At 61.0% G+C, this 14,210-nt stretch overlaps 1 protein-coding gene across 8 annotated transcripts in view; it reads left to right on the forward strand.

Annotated features, from left to right (window-relative positions):
• MROH1 (maestro heat like repeat family member 1) overlaps positions 1-14,210 on the forward strand; it is a 62,561-nt gene that overhangs the window by 14,089 nt on the left and 34,262 nt on the right. For all 8 annotated transcript variants that reach the window (XM_039254068.1, XM_039254074.1, XM_039254075.1 and 5 more), the window contains exons 3-11: positions 242-387; positions 3,888-4,019; positions 4,417-4,579; positions 4,750-4,848; positions 8,653-8,804; positions 9,359-9,499; positions 9,836-9,928; positions 13,469-13,547; positions 13,811-13,924. In XM_039254068.1, coding sequence (XP_039109999.1) covers positions 242-387; positions 3,888-4,019; positions 4,417-4,579; positions 4,750-4,848; positions 8,653-8,804; positions 9,359-9,499; positions 9,836-9,928; positions 13,469-13,547; positions 13,811-13,924 — 1,119 coding nt within the window. The remainder of the gene's footprint in view (positions 1-241; positions 388-3,887; positions 4,020-4,416; positions 4,580-4,749; positions 4,849-8,652; positions 8,805-9,358; positions 9,500-9,835; positions 9,929-13,468; positions 13,548-13,810; positions 13,925-14,210) is intronic.

Raw genomic sequence — 14,210 nt, forward strand, 5'->3', positions numbered from 1 at the left:
CCCGGCGAGCGGGATGGAGGGAGGCATTGTGTGTGCAAGAGTGTCTCGGTGTGTGCGGCTGAGGTGTGCAGGGCGGCCAGGCGGTGCAGGCCGGGGTGGGGGGCTGGGATGGCCGGGGCAGCGGGAATGTGCAGGAGTCGGGGGGACGGGAGGGGAAGGGCAAGCGTCCCGCGGCTCACGGGCCGAGGCGGCGGCAGGTGGGTCGGCCGGGGCTGAGCACGCGCCGGGCTTTGTCCCGCAGAGCTGACTGCCATCCTGCTGGAGGCCATCACCGACAGGGAGCCTCTGGTGCAGGAGCAGGTGTGTGGCGCCCTGTGTGCCCTTGGAGAGGCGCAGCCAGCGGAGGTGCTCAGCGCCTGTGAGGAGCACCTGTGGCAGCACGAGAAGGTATTCCCTGCCCGTGGCTGGCGTGGGGGGGGGGGCTGTAGGGGAGGGGAGGGTGGCTCCAAAGCTGGGGAGCCTGGTTTCTGTGGGTGGGGAGCCACACCTTCCAGTCCAACTTCCCTCGACATGGGGCATTTCCAGGACAGATGAACTGCCTCGACTTGTGTCCTGTGGCGAGTCCCCGTGGCAGGGGGGCGGGGGGGGACCGGGCGGGCACGGCTGGCGGTCAGCAGCACAGCTCCCAGCTGCTCACATGCCCAGGCCGTGTTGCTGTCCGCACTCACTCGCTGGCTGGAGAACAGACAGCCGTTCATCTCTACTGTCCACCAAGGGAGAGAGAGCAGGCTGCTTGCCGTCAGGGACAGTAAGGGGCAGGTGGAGGAGCGCTGTGAGACAGGTGGAGGGTGTGGCTTGAGGGGGGGCTGCCCTCGGAGCCCCACCCTCTCCAGCGCTCCCCTCCCTCAGACCACGGGACCCAGGGACCCACGTGCGGGCTGAGCCCAGGGCAGCCCTGCAGGGACGCGGCCGGGTTGCTGCCGCCCCCTGGGTCTGAAGTCATTGTGTGCGGTTCTAGGTGTTCTCGGTGTGCTCTGGGCCCTTCCCGGAAGGGGAAGACACTCTTAACAGCTTTAAAAGACCATTTTTGTTTCTGTTTGCGCTAATGCCTGGAGATGGAAAAAGGGATCTCTGTACCACGGGAGTTGATGCCTCCCATCTGTCAGCCGCCATCTCCTGGGGCGTTAGCTCGGTCCCACTGCTGGTACTGCAGCTCTGTGACCCCTCGTGACCAGGGCTCTCCATCCTGCTTTGGCTCTTTTCGCTGTTCTGGCTTTTATGTTTGCATGTGCATTAGGGCTGCTGGTGGGGACCGTTCAGAGCGCGAGTGGGGAGGGCGTGTCCACTGTGGCTCCTCCGTGGCTGCGCGGCGCCTCGCGCTGCTGCCATGTGTGGCGTCAGGGCCCTTCAGGTGCAGCGGGGTGGCTTCACCGCGGTGATGCCCTGGACTGCTGTCTCGTGGTCAGAGAAGACGGGGCCGCCCTGGCTGCTAGAGGACATGGCCCCAATCTCCGTCATCTGGTGTCCCTGGAGAAGACTCACTAAAGGTGGCTGAGAGCCTCTGTGACCGCTGGCGACCCTCAGTGAGATGCCGTGCGCTCCGTGCTCACCATTTTCTGGGTCGTCCACGAGTTTGCGCTCTCCCGGCCTTTTTGGTTTCTCGCCACTTTAAGAAGAAAGCTCTGCCTTCACGTTTGCATGTTTGTGGTAAAAGCATATTCAGTGGGAAGTTCTGTCCTCCTGAGTGTTCTCCAGCAGTGAGTAGACTCCTTCACTGACCCAGGCGGGACCTTAGATGGGTGGTGGTAGTCACACGTGCACTGGGGCCGCGTGGTGACTGTCTGACCTTGGCGTCCACGGTGGAGGCCCGTCCTGCAGGTGACACAGTGCAGGTCAGTCTCCTGGGCAGAATCGGTCAGTTCTGGGGGGAAGGGCAGAATGGCGGGCTCCTTGGCAGCGTGCCAGCACATCAGACTGTGGAGCGGAGCTCTCCCACGCCCGCTCTGAGCAGTCTGGGCTGTCCCATGCACTTCCCCCGGTGCTCAGATGACAGGGCTGTGGCCTTATCACTGCGTGCCCTGGAGCATCCCTGCGGGAAGCCAGCTGCATCTTCTAGTGTTCTGCCTGTTGGACTTTAGGAGCCATGTAAAATGGAAGTGGAAAACCCTTCTCTTTAAAAATAAGCAGCAGGGGCGCCTGGGGGGCTCAGTCGGTTAAGCGTCTGGCTTCGGCTCAGGCCATGATCTCACGGTTCGTGGGTTTGAGCCCTGTGTCAGGCTCTGAGCTGCAAGCACAAGAAGCCTGTTCTGGATTCTGTGTCTCCCTCTCTCTGACCCTCCCCTTCTCATGCTGTCTCAGAAATTAATAAAAACTTTTTTTTTAAATAAAAATAAAAATAAGCAACTGTTGCAATCCCTATCAAAGTCTCAGGGATGGTTTTTGCAGAAATAGAAAAAGCCATCCTAAAAGTCACACAAAATCTCAAGGGACCCTGAATAGCCAAGGCAGCCTTGAAAATGGCAAAGCTGGGGACTTGTTGACTCTTCGAGACTTACTGCTGAGCCACTGGGACAAGCACTGGGGTGGAGACCAGCAGAGAGGTGGCTGTAGGGACGGGTGTAAAGACAGGCATAGGGACTGGGTAGGGACGGAGTAGAGACCGGGTAGGGATGGGCGTAGGGATGAATGGAAAAGAATCAAGAGCCCAGGAATAAACCTTCGTGTATACAGTCAAGTGAATTTTCACACAATTTCTTACCCAGGGAACAAAACCTAAACCTGGAGCTTTCCCCAAGGAGACCGCAGCAGGTTTCATGTGATCTGTTAGTCAATCGAGAGCTGCTTCCCACCTGAGTCGGCTCTTCTCAGGAATAAAAACTGCATCCATCAATGAGCCCCGCGGTGCAGGAGGCCGCTGTGGCCTCCGTGGGAGGAGCCCCTGCTTTTACAGAGCTCCCTCCACCAGCCCAAGTTGCCTTTCTTTCTGGCCACCTTTCCTCTGGTCGCCCAGGCTCAGTCCCGTCCCAGCGCACACCTGGGCACCACCTGCTGGAGAGCGTGCCGGGCCCCCCTCCACCTGGATGCTCCATTCCTGGGGGCGGGAGGTCCTCACAGAAAGGCCAGTTTGGTCCTTCCTGCCGCCTGCGTGTTACTTGCCCTCCCCTAGGCTCTCTGAGTGCCCTGGGGCTCCTGGCCTGCCAGAGCCTCTCCCTTGGCTGCGCTGTGCTCTGCTCACCTCACCTCTGCTGCAGTCTGTCCTCGCACTGAGGCGCCTTGGCTTCCTTGCCCTGAACCCCTCCCCCCGACCAGGCGTCCGCGCACATCCTCAGTTAAGGTGAGGATGAGTGCCGGGTGGGGTCACAGCTGCCGCGTGCCGATGAGGACTGTGTCTGGAGAGAGAGAGAGAGCAGGGGAGAGAGCGTAGGACAGGGCGGGCAGTGCTGTCATTTTACATTCCAGCCTCTGCACTTTGAGGCGAGTGCAGAAGCTTGGGGAGGGGTGTGACAGACAAGGTGCCCTGGAGGCGGGCCACGCCCCAGTGAGGACAGGGCCTGCCAAGCTGTCTCCCCTGACGGGTCTCACTGGGGAGCCCCAGAACTTCCTGGTGGCAGAGGACTCTGCTGTGATAGGACCCCTCGGGGCAGGAGAGCTTCAGGCCAGGAGACCCCGGCCCCAGCACCATCTGCTCACCACGGATCTTGCACAGACACTTGGCCCCTGCTGAGATCCCGTGCCCAGGCCTGCTTCTCACAGTCCTTTCCCGTGCGAGGTCCTGAGAGCCTGGGGGCAACATGGATGGCCAGGTGTGCCCCTGTCCTCCCATGCTGGCGCAGCCAGGGGTGACTGTGATTTGAGGCGGCCCTATAGAGAAAGCAGGAGGTGTCAGTAGGTTGCCAGAGCGCATGGGCTCACCTTCCAGGACCTTCCTCATTGGTTTCTCTGCTCAGTTGGCACATCCTTACCGGACGATGATCCTGAGGGCCATGGAGACGGTTGTGAGCAGTCACCTCAGTGAGCTGGACAAGGACATGGCCAGGGCTGTCATCTTCTTGGCCTCCAGCGAGATGACCAGGGTGAAGGTATGGGGGGCACCTGCCTGCTTGGGGAGGGAGCTCCTTCCCTAGGACTTTTGCCCAAGCACATCAGGAACGTGGCTGCCCTGCTGGGGTGGGGAGGCCCACCCGTAAGTTTAGAGGTGGAGCTGAAGCGGAGAAAGACTTGCGCAGCTCTCAGGGCAGCGTGCAGGGCGGTGCCGGGCTCAGGAAAGCACTTCCTTTCCCTGCGGGTGGGGGTGGCAGGTGTTGTTCCTGGGCGGGAGGGCCTTGGGAGAGTTCTCTCGCGCGCGCTCACCGGGAGCCTGACAACAGGGCACACTGTCTCGTTGTTGCCTCTTGGGCACTTTCAGGGTGAAGTCCCTGTGTCCTTTGTTTGATCAGGACATCAGTGCATGTTTTGGCGGGGGTGGGGTGGGTACAGGAATTGGTGTGTGACTGGCAGCAGGCTGCGAGCAACGTCCTGGTGGCTGTTGGGAAGCAGTTCATCGGCAAGGTGATGGAGGAGGTGCTGAGCAAGTTCCAGCCGGGGGCCCTGCCGCACTACTTCGTCGTGCAGACCCTTGCCAACCTCGCGGCCTCCAACGGTAGGCAGCGCGTGGCCTGTCCCCACCGGCGTTCCGGAGCGAGTTGGGAGGGCCTCTCCACCGCTTGCCCACACAGCCCCGGGACCCTGTGCCTCTCCCCAGGGCACGGGGCAGGTGCACCGAGGCCGGGCCAGGCAGAGGCTCCCTGACACCGCCCCCCCCTTTTGCAGTGTTCGGCATGGTGCCCTTCCTGACACCCATCCTGAGCACCATGTTGCCCATGCTGGGCATGGCCAAGCACGATACGATGAGGGTGGTCTTCTGCTCTGGTAAGATGGGGTCCTGGGGCAGGGTCTGGGTGCTGCCTCCCACCACTTGGGTTTGGGGAGGGTCCTGAGTTCTCTAGGCTGTGGAGGAGGGCCTAGCATGACTGCAGACCATGGTGCAGCCCCCCGAGGCTCGGACACTTCTGGGGGGTCGGGAAGAGACAAAGCCGCAGAGACTTCCTGTGTCTTTCCCGGCTCCGTGTTGGGCATCTCTGAAAGGTGTCTTTACTCCCCTCCCTCCCATGTCTACTGCCCTGTGTGCACCCAGAGGGCGGTGCCTCAGTGCGGGGGCTGTGCACCGTGCGGGGCTGGGGGGCGGGGGGATGGCTCCTCACGGTTGGGCCCTTAGAGAAAAGGGAGGCGTTGCTGTTGGGAGGGGAAGCAAGGAAGGTGCTGCGGGTGGCTGGGTGCCTCGTAGGAAGGTGCCTCGTAGCGTGGCTTCCTCTGAAAGGCCAGCAACTCCGGCATCGGGGAAGGCGGGGGATGGGGAGCAGGACTCTGGTTAGGAGGGTCCTCGTTGAGGGACGGGTGTGGGGACAGGACAGGTTCGGGGCACCCGGAGCTCAGGTGAGGGCTTGTCGGCTATTTGTTGGCCTGCCTGCTCTCCCTGCTATGTACTGGGGGCACCTGGGGCCTTTCACAGCAGCGGACTGGGGTCTGGGGCCCTCGCCCACCCTGCTCACGGTGGCCTCGGGTCCTGGGGCTCTGGGGAGGGGCTCCAGCTCCTGCCGGCCGTCCTGTGATCCCTTGTTCCCACGTCCCTTGTCCCTGGCGCGGCCTCCTTCCTGTCTTCTCACGCGCTCCTCCCCCCGCAGGTGGTGGCAGACCCCCAGGTTAAACTGTAGAAATCCTCCCTGACCTGGTTTTGGGTAAAAAGAGAATTTTGCTCAGGATCCTGGGACAGCTGAGCCAGGAATTCCCCCTGGGCTGGACTGGGAGCAGGACCCAGAAGGGCCAGGCCCTATGGGGCGAGGGGTGCGAGGCTTGGGTGCGAGCTTGCAGGTCCTGGAAAGGGGAGCCGGGAGTCGCTGAGGACAGCACATCCGGGCTGGAGGGGGAACAAGAAGATTCCACGTCACAGCTGAGGGCTCCGTCCCTGTCTGCCCCGCGCGGCTCCTCAGGAAGGACGTGGCTCTGTCCCCGCAGCCGCCGAGGCCCCGCGCAGGAGGCCGGCCCGTGGTGCCGAACCGACCCCTCTGACGCCACTGATGGTTTTTACCGCATCCATGTCTGTCGTGTGTGAGCAGCGGTCACTCTGCGCGGGTCGTCCTCTCTGCGGGGCGTGTGCTGCTCTCCGCGGACGGACACTTTGGCCTGCCATCGGAGGAGAGAGCGCGCGGGCTGAGGACTCCTGTGCCCACCGGCCCTGGCCACGAACCGGAGTGTGTGCTCCAAGGTCCTCAGCGGCTGAGTCTGCAGACACTGCGTCCGGTGGGAGAAGAGCCGGACACCCAGAGCTGGAGACGGCGTCCCCAGGGAGCCGGTGCGCGGCCAGCCTGCCCGCACCGCGTGGCGCTGATGGCAGCCCTGGACGGCTGCCCGTCTCCGAGAGCAACACGGCAGCAGCGTGAACAGAGCCCCGAGCCCCAGGCGGGCAGATGGTCCGGGGAGAAGAAAACGGCAGGAAAGACCAGGCGTGATGGCCCCCCGGGGGGTGAGGTGCGAGCGGGGCATGTTGCCGCGGAGCGTCTGCGTTCAGGGAGCTCCGCTGAGCTTCTCGGGGCCAGAGGCTGACGACAGACGGCAGCGAGAATGGAAGAGAAGGCCGAGGAAGTCCCATAAAAGGGGAGCGAAGATATGAACATGGAAAGTAGGAGGCAAAGGAGGAAGGCCTGGCCGGCCAGCCCGTGTGGCCGCAGTCAGGTGGCAGACGTCCTGGAGCTGCGGGTTCCGGAGGGACGGGGCCTCCCAGCTGCCGCACCAGGACGCTTTCGTGGGGAAAATGGTCCGGGAGCACACGGAGGAGTGGGCCGGCCTTCTCCTCTGGCCGGAACCTGCCTGGGGCTGTCTGAGTGGCGTGGCCCCGGCGGCTGTGGCCAGGGGAGACCCAGGGTGCCGGGGGGAGATGGCGGTTGATCAGTGACCCCTGCCTGGAGAAGCAGCAAGACTCCAAGGGAAACGACGCTGGTGTGAAGCGAGCCTTGTTAGCAGGAGGGAGACAGCGAGCGGCTTCTGCAGGAGGGGGGCTTGAGGTGGGGGCGGGCGTGTGAGAGCGCGCTCTGCCCTAGCTGTGCCGCATAACTGATTGGAAAGTAAAAACCTAGTAACAACCTGGGGAGGTTGCTTCCTGCTTCCGGCAACGGAGCGGCCTATTTTCCTGAAACACTGGCTACAAGGTGTCAAGAAACGCTGGTCCCTTTGAGCAGCCTCCTGGTTACAGAGCTCAAGGAGGTCGGAGGGCCGGGCTCTGTCCCTTCTCCAGGGCCAGCGGCCGTGTGGCAGGTGGGACGTGAGGACTCCTCGTGCTCTATGGGGCCAGAGTCGGCCTGGGCTGGACCCTCGAAGAGCCCCTCCTGAGCAGAAGGGCGGCCGGTGGCGCAGAAGTGCTCAGGGAGGTGGTTTTCTTCTCAGAGTCCTTGGGGTGCCTGGTGGCTCAGTCGGCTCAGGTCCGATCCCAGGGTCGTGGGACTGAGCCCCGCATCTGGCTCTGCAGTGAGTGTGTGGCCTGCCTGGACTCTCTCCCCATCTCTCCCTGCCCCCTCCCCCACTCACTCACGCACTTGTACACATGTGAACTCTTCCTCAGAAAATTTTTTCTTTAAATCCTGTTTCTTGGGAACTTGTAGCTGATTGCTCTCACGTACTCATAGGGGTCGCGCTTATTCTCTCTGTTGGGCTGGGGAGCCCAGGCTGAGAAGTTAGCCTTGGTGAGAGCCGGGTGAGAGCTGTGCTGGGCAGGGGCTGCTGCAGCCCCCTCGCCAGCTCCTCTGCGACCTGGCCCTTCGTGGGGCTGCGTGACAGGGGTCTGGCCTCGGCCTCTCTGCTCTAGTCCCCATCCTCTCCCTTGACCCCGGGTTCAGCCCTTGCTTACCATTTATAGGTCTTCATTTGTGCCCTGTTTTCCTGAACACCTGCGTGTCCCCAAGTGAAGCCACTTTCGTGGACACCACTGTCTAGGCCTACCCCGCCCCACCCTGACACCCTCCACCTCCAGTGCCCTCCCAGCCCCCTGCACCCAGGGCTTCTGGGCACAGCGACCCTGGCAAACTGTGTGGTGTTCGTGTCTGTGTGCGAAGGGTGAGGTCTGCCTCGTGGTGGGCGCCGTGAACCTTACGGTGGCTGTTAGAGTCCCACAGATTGGGCGCATAAGAGAAGTGCAGGGCGCCTGGCCCGCTTAGTCGGCGGAACAAGCGACTCTTGAGCTCAAGGTTGTAAGTTCGAGCCTGATGTTGGATGTAGAGATTACTTAAAATCTTGAGAAAAAAAATGTATTCTTACGGATCAAGGTGTCACTCAGAGCCCTTCCTGGGGGCTCAGAGGGAGGCTCTGTTCTCTGTCCCTCCCCTGCCTGTGCCCTGTGTCACTCTGCCGTCCTCTCTGTGTGCCGGTGTGTTCTCTCCAGTCAGTCGTGTCGGATTCACGGCCCGCCCTCCCCCCACGATCACGTCTTATGTAGTTAGACCTACAGAGACCCTTGTTCCCAGAAAAGGTCCGGTTCTGAGGTGTGGGAAGGACACGGATGTGGGGGGCCCCTCTGCCCCCACAAAGTTCCGGAGCCCCAGCCCAGGAAGGGGGGGTGTCCTGCAGGCGGCGAGGGGTTGGAAGGGGCAGCGGTGCAGATGTGTCACGGCCACACCGCTGTGGCAGCCCTGCAGAACTTCAGCGAGAGCGCCCTGGAATACCTGGCCAGCCGGGACCAGGCCCCAGACCCCACGGTCAGGAGGGACACCTTTGCCGCTGACATCTTCAGTGCCTACGACATCCTCTTCAACCACTGGCTGCAGAGCCGTGAGGCCAAGGTACAGGCTCCTTGGAGCTGGAAACCCTGGGTCTCGGCTCGCTGGCCGCTCCCTCCCACCCCCGAGCTCGACAACATTCACAAGGCCCGAGCCTCTTCTGCAGGCTTTTGGGGAGGGGTCTGAGCAGAGGGGGATGGAGACAGCCATCTACACTTCCCAGTCCCCCGTCTGTGTCCCCCCAGCACTGGCTTCATCAGGGAGTGGCGGCGGCCTTCTGAAGGTCTTCACAGAATTTGGCCTATTTTTTGCCCCTGGCTCCGCTCCGCCTAGAGGCTGCCAAGTCGCCCCGAGTGCTGGGCTGAGCTGAGGTGTGATGAGTCCCCTGTGGGCTCTTCCTTCACGGTCTCTCTGGCCCGGCCACTGTCCAGACCCTGGCCATGGTCACTCTGACCTCTCTGCCTTTGGACCCCTTTCGGACCCCCTGGGCATGTGGTGCCCAGGGTCTCCTCATTCGGATCCTGGGTTCTCGTGAGGCCTCTGCCTCTCCACTGGGGCCACTCTCAGCGTCACCGTGCCGGCTTGGACGGGAGCACCATGTTGCCGTTCCCTCGCAGCTCCGGCTCGCCGTGGTGGAGGCCCTGGGGCCCATGAGCCACCTGCTGCCCAGTGAGCGGCTGGAGGAGCAGCTCCCCAAGCTCCTGCCGGGGGTCCTGGCCCTCTACAGGAAGCACGCCGAGACCTTCCACGTGTCCAAGGTGCGCCTCTGCCCGCTGCGGCCTGTGCAGAGCTCTGTCCACTGACCAGTCCCCACCTGGCTCGAGTGGGAGGGGAGCTCAGAGTGCTGTTAGGTTTAGCGGTGGGTGGGGCCCAGTCATGTGTCTTCTCGATGCCCTGCCCTGCCCAGGGGACCTTCACCTTGGCCTTACCCCAAGTCTGTGCCCTCCATCCTGAGCCTTCTCCTCCTGTCTCTATTCTTGACGTGGAGGTAGGGATTCCTTATTTGAGCCCTGAGGTGGGGTCGTTGTGGCCAGGACGTGGGGGTGGGGGCTTGACACAGGCCTGATGGCCATGCTCCTCCCTCTCTTGAACAGAGCCTGGGCCAGATCCTTGAGGCTGCGGTGAGTGTGGGAAGCCGCACGCTGGAGGCCCAGCTGGACACACTGCTGGCTGCTCTGCACGCTCAGGTAGGATGCGCTGGGGACGGGACTGGGGGGGCGCCGGGGACGGGACGGGGGGCACCAAGGACAGGACTGGGGGGGGCGACAGGGACGGGATTAGGAGGCGCCTGGGAAAGGACGGGGGGCTCAGGACTGGGGGGGAGCCTGAGATGGGGCAGCCTGGGGCTCCTGGGGCGGGTACAGGAGGGCATGCTGGGGGTGAGGCGCTGGCAGCAGGGGCGCTGGTGTGGCAGGGGCAGGTCCTGGTCTGCTGAGACTTGCAGGGAGCAAGAGCCAGATGGTTGGTCCAGCCTAGTAGTGCTGAAGCAAGGTGTCCCCTGAGTCGTGGGTGCGGCCCTAGGTGAGAAGGGAGCCCCAGCATGAAGCTCCTCCCCGTGGTGAGGACCCATGGTGGGGGGTGGTTGGGGACCAGGGCAAGGGAGGCCCGAGATGTTCCGGGGGCATCTGCACTGGCTGTTAGTCCCCGAGGCCAGCTGGGGCTGCCTTGGACGGAGCCTGCAGAGGGAAACCTGCAAGGGGAGGGTCCTGGAAAATGCCGGAGCAGAGGCTTCAGGAGCCCCATCTGCTGTGCGTCTCCTCTCTCCAGGTGGGAGGGGAGGTGTGGAAGTCACAGGAATGCAGAGGCGGGTGGGGGGAGTGGTGGGGGGGAGTTCTGCCCATGGAGAGCAGAGGGGAGAGATGTGGGTCTCCTTCCTTGCACCCCCGCCCGCAGCCCCTCCCAGCCAGGGGGAGGGGAGGCATGCAGTGGAGAGACTGAATGATGGTAGTGAACTTAAAAAATGGTGAAATGGATAGATTGTTAAAAAAAAATTAAAGTCAAAACTGGCAGGAGAAGCAACAGAGATCTCAACTAAACCAACAAATAAACGGAAATAGTCTTCCAAGACCTTCCTTCCTTCAAACAGACACAGGCCCACCTGGCTCTGAGGTTGAGTTCTATCCACCTTCTAATTTCTGCCCCATACAGATACCTTTGGAGATCAGCCCAAGGTACAAAAGTCAGCACTGTCCAGGAAAACCTGTCTGTAGTTTGACAGTAGATGTGAGGATCTTGTACACAGTAAAGCTAACTGATCCCATGCACTGCTTTCAAAACACGAGGGCTGGCGGGCCCCAGCCCAGGGACGGCGGGCCGGTCAGCACACTGAGAGGCTGTCAGCTTGCCTCATCTCAGGAATAGATTAGGGAGAAGAGCCTGTGGCTTCAGTTGATGAAGAAGCTTTTGATGACGACGTTCAACACCCATTTGTCATTGAAACTCTTAGCCACAGGGATTGGAGAGGAACTTCTTTAACGTGTTAGAGTTCGTGCGCCCAAAGCCCCGGCGTCCCTCATCGTGAATGGGAAACAGGCTCCTTCCCTAGAGTCAAGGGCAGGAGAGCCCTCACCCTCACTCCCAGTGGGGCCCAGAGCCAGTTCTGCTGGGGAGAATCAGAAATGGGAGGCACAGGGTTTTGTTGGCCGTTGCTCAGCCTCCCGCCACCCCCACCCTCCACCACCCCCACCCCCGCCATCCCTGACCCTGCTTTGTTTCTCTGTAACCGACTGCTTATTGCTTGGTTCTCCCCAGCTACGATGTCCATGGTGTAAGTTGGGGTTTTGTCAGTTTTCACTCCTGTCTCTCGGCACCTAGAATGCTACCTGTCACTTGCAAGTACTCAATATTTGTGCTATGGGTGAGTGACTCACACATCTAGAAATCCACTCAGGTATAAAATGAAACAGTACACACCCCTTAGAACAAGTAATAAACTCAGCAAGGTTGCCAGTTGCAAGAGTGACGTACAAACCTCAACAGCCGTCTTTACCGGGAGTAAGTGAGCGACTGGCTAGAAAGTGTCCAAAAAATTCCATTTACAGTAGTGACAGAGACTTACTATGAAGTGTCTCAGGACTAGCCTCACCTCTTAAGAGCGTCTGTGACCTCAGGAGAGAAGGTTGACGACTCCGAAGAAATAACAGTAAATAAGAGCTGGGGCACGGTGTCATTCCCTCTGCGTAGAGCCCTGACCGCGTGAAATGGTGTGTGGTGGGGGGGGCGGGGGGGCAGCAGTGACCGTCTGCAGAGAAGGGGCTGAGGGGAAACGCAGGTGGACCACGGCTGGGAAGGGAGAAGCCACGAAGAGACGCTGCCTTCTTAGAGCTGCCCCTTCGTGTGTGTTGTTTTTCCGTTGGGTTTTGGGCTTTCCCACATTGATCTGCGGCAGTCAGGTCCAGTCTTTTATTGTCATTCGTGTAGAATACTTTGTTTTTAGTCATTTGACTCCATTTATGATATTTTCTGCCATGAAAATTATTTAATTTTTACATCATTACGTGTCTGTTCTGTTCCAGTGTAGGTTTTTTTATATTTAGAAAAGCCTTTTGAATTCTGCAAACTATTTTTCAGATTCTCCCATTTTCCAATATACTTTTATAGTTTAATCCATCTGGAATTTATTTTAGGGAAACAGTGAGTGAGAGTCCAGTTTCATCTTTTTTCCAGATGACCACCCTTTGCACCGCTCCTCTGTTGTGTAACCAAGTGTTCTAAAAGTTGAAGCAGCAACGTTATTATCCACGGTCACCACAGGCCAGGGCTTCAGCACAGCTCAGCTGCTCGGTTCTGGCTTGGGGTTTCACGGGGTTGCAGCCTGAAGGCTCAACCGGGGCTGGGGGTCTGTCTCCACGATGGTGCCCTCGCCTGGCTGTGCGCCGGAGGCCTCTCTCCCCGGGGCTGCTTGAGCATCCCGCCCGCCTGGCAGCTAGCTGAGCACCCCCCCCACCCAGTCCCCAGCAGAGGGAGAGCCCCCCTGGGAGCAGATGGGTGGCTGCCACACACCTCCCGGGACCCAACGAATCTTCACAACGGGAATGACAAGGAGGTACCCGGGGGCCTGCAGCAGAGCCCTGGGGCCGGGGCCCGCACCCAGCCTCTTCCCCCCTGTTCTCTGAGAGCTAGCAGGGGCCGGCGTGGGGCGGGGTCCGTGGCTCTGGGGACCTGCTCTGTTCTGTCGGTCACCTCTTGTGCTTCGTGAGATGGGTTGTGCCGAAGAATTGCCCTTGAGCCTTTTGTGCAGAGGCCCCGCTGGGGTCATGACCATGACGGGGTTGGGGGGTGGGGGGTCTCCATGTCGTCTGCTGAGGTGCCACGGACCCTAGAGACACATCTACCCACAGCTTCAGTTTGTGTTTTTGTGTTTTGTTTTTTACAATTTTGAATGAACTAACACTAGGTGTTTTGGTTTCTAGTACTTTCGTATTCTGGAGATTAGTGGTGTCTAGCCTGTGCACAGAGGAGGTAGGAGGCTGTGCCCTGGCTGCTGGTAGGGAAGGCAGAGCGAAGGAGCCAGGACATTCTCCCCTGGAGACCTGAGGGCCTCTGACCGCGGTGGAAAGTGCATTTCTGCAGCCCCGTGAGGAAGAGCCGGAGTGACCTGACCGGCCGTGGGGGAGGTGGAAGCCACGAGGACCAGGGACCGTACAAGCGTCCTTCCCTCCACGCCAGCCGAGCCCTTGGAAGACAGCAGCATCCCTGTAACCGCTGTCCTCTGTCCCTTGGAACAGATCTGTGTGCCCGTGGAGTCGTCCAGCCCCCTGGTGGTGAGCAACCAAAAGGAGGTGTTACGCTGCTTCACCGTGCTGGGTAAGCCGGCGGCGGCCCCCGAATGTCTGCTCACGTGGGGGCCAGTGGACCGCTCGTGTGCAGGGGGTGGTGGCAGCTTTGGCCGTGGGTTGAGGTGAGGAGGCATCTCTGTCTCCCTGTCCCTGGGCCTGCGTGCGGGTCTGGGGCCTCACTGCGGAGGCCCAGTCTCCATCCCTCCTGGCCCTCGGGTTTATAGGTGCCGACAATGGGCAGGGAGCAGAGATTATTACAAATAATTATTTGGCTGCGTGCTTGCCCGGCAGCGTGCTGCGCGCCTGACCGCCTGCTGGCCTTCCTGCTGCCCAAGCTCGATGCCAGCAATGAGAGGATCCGCGTGGGCACCCTGCAGGTCGTGAGGCACGTCATCAACTCAGCTGGTGAGTGTCCAGCGTGGGGCAGGGCCTGACACAGGCAGATCCCGGCCGTCTTGCTCTGATTCATGGACACTGGCCTTTGACAGGTGGCTGCAGGTGCTGGTGCTGGGCCACCCACTCACCGCTAGGCCCCTGGCCTGATGTCGTCTGTCACGGCTGCCCCCAGCTAGGGGGTTCCAGTCAGGGACACACACTGGTGACCTATCTCTCGGGTGCTGGCCTCTGGGAGGGGTGCGGGCCAGCTGTGCTGTGGAGCGCCTTGCCACCTGCGATGACCCCTCACCGTCAC

This window comes from Hyaena hyaena, unplaced genomic scaffold, assembly GCF_003009895.1.
Source record: "Hyaena hyaena isolate Hyena2069 unplaced genomic scaffold, ASM300989v1 scaffold_474, whole genome shotgun sequence".
Taxonomy (NCBI): domain Eukaryota; kingdom Metazoa; phylum Chordata; class Mammalia; order Carnivora; family Hyaenidae; genus Hyaena; species Hyaena hyaena.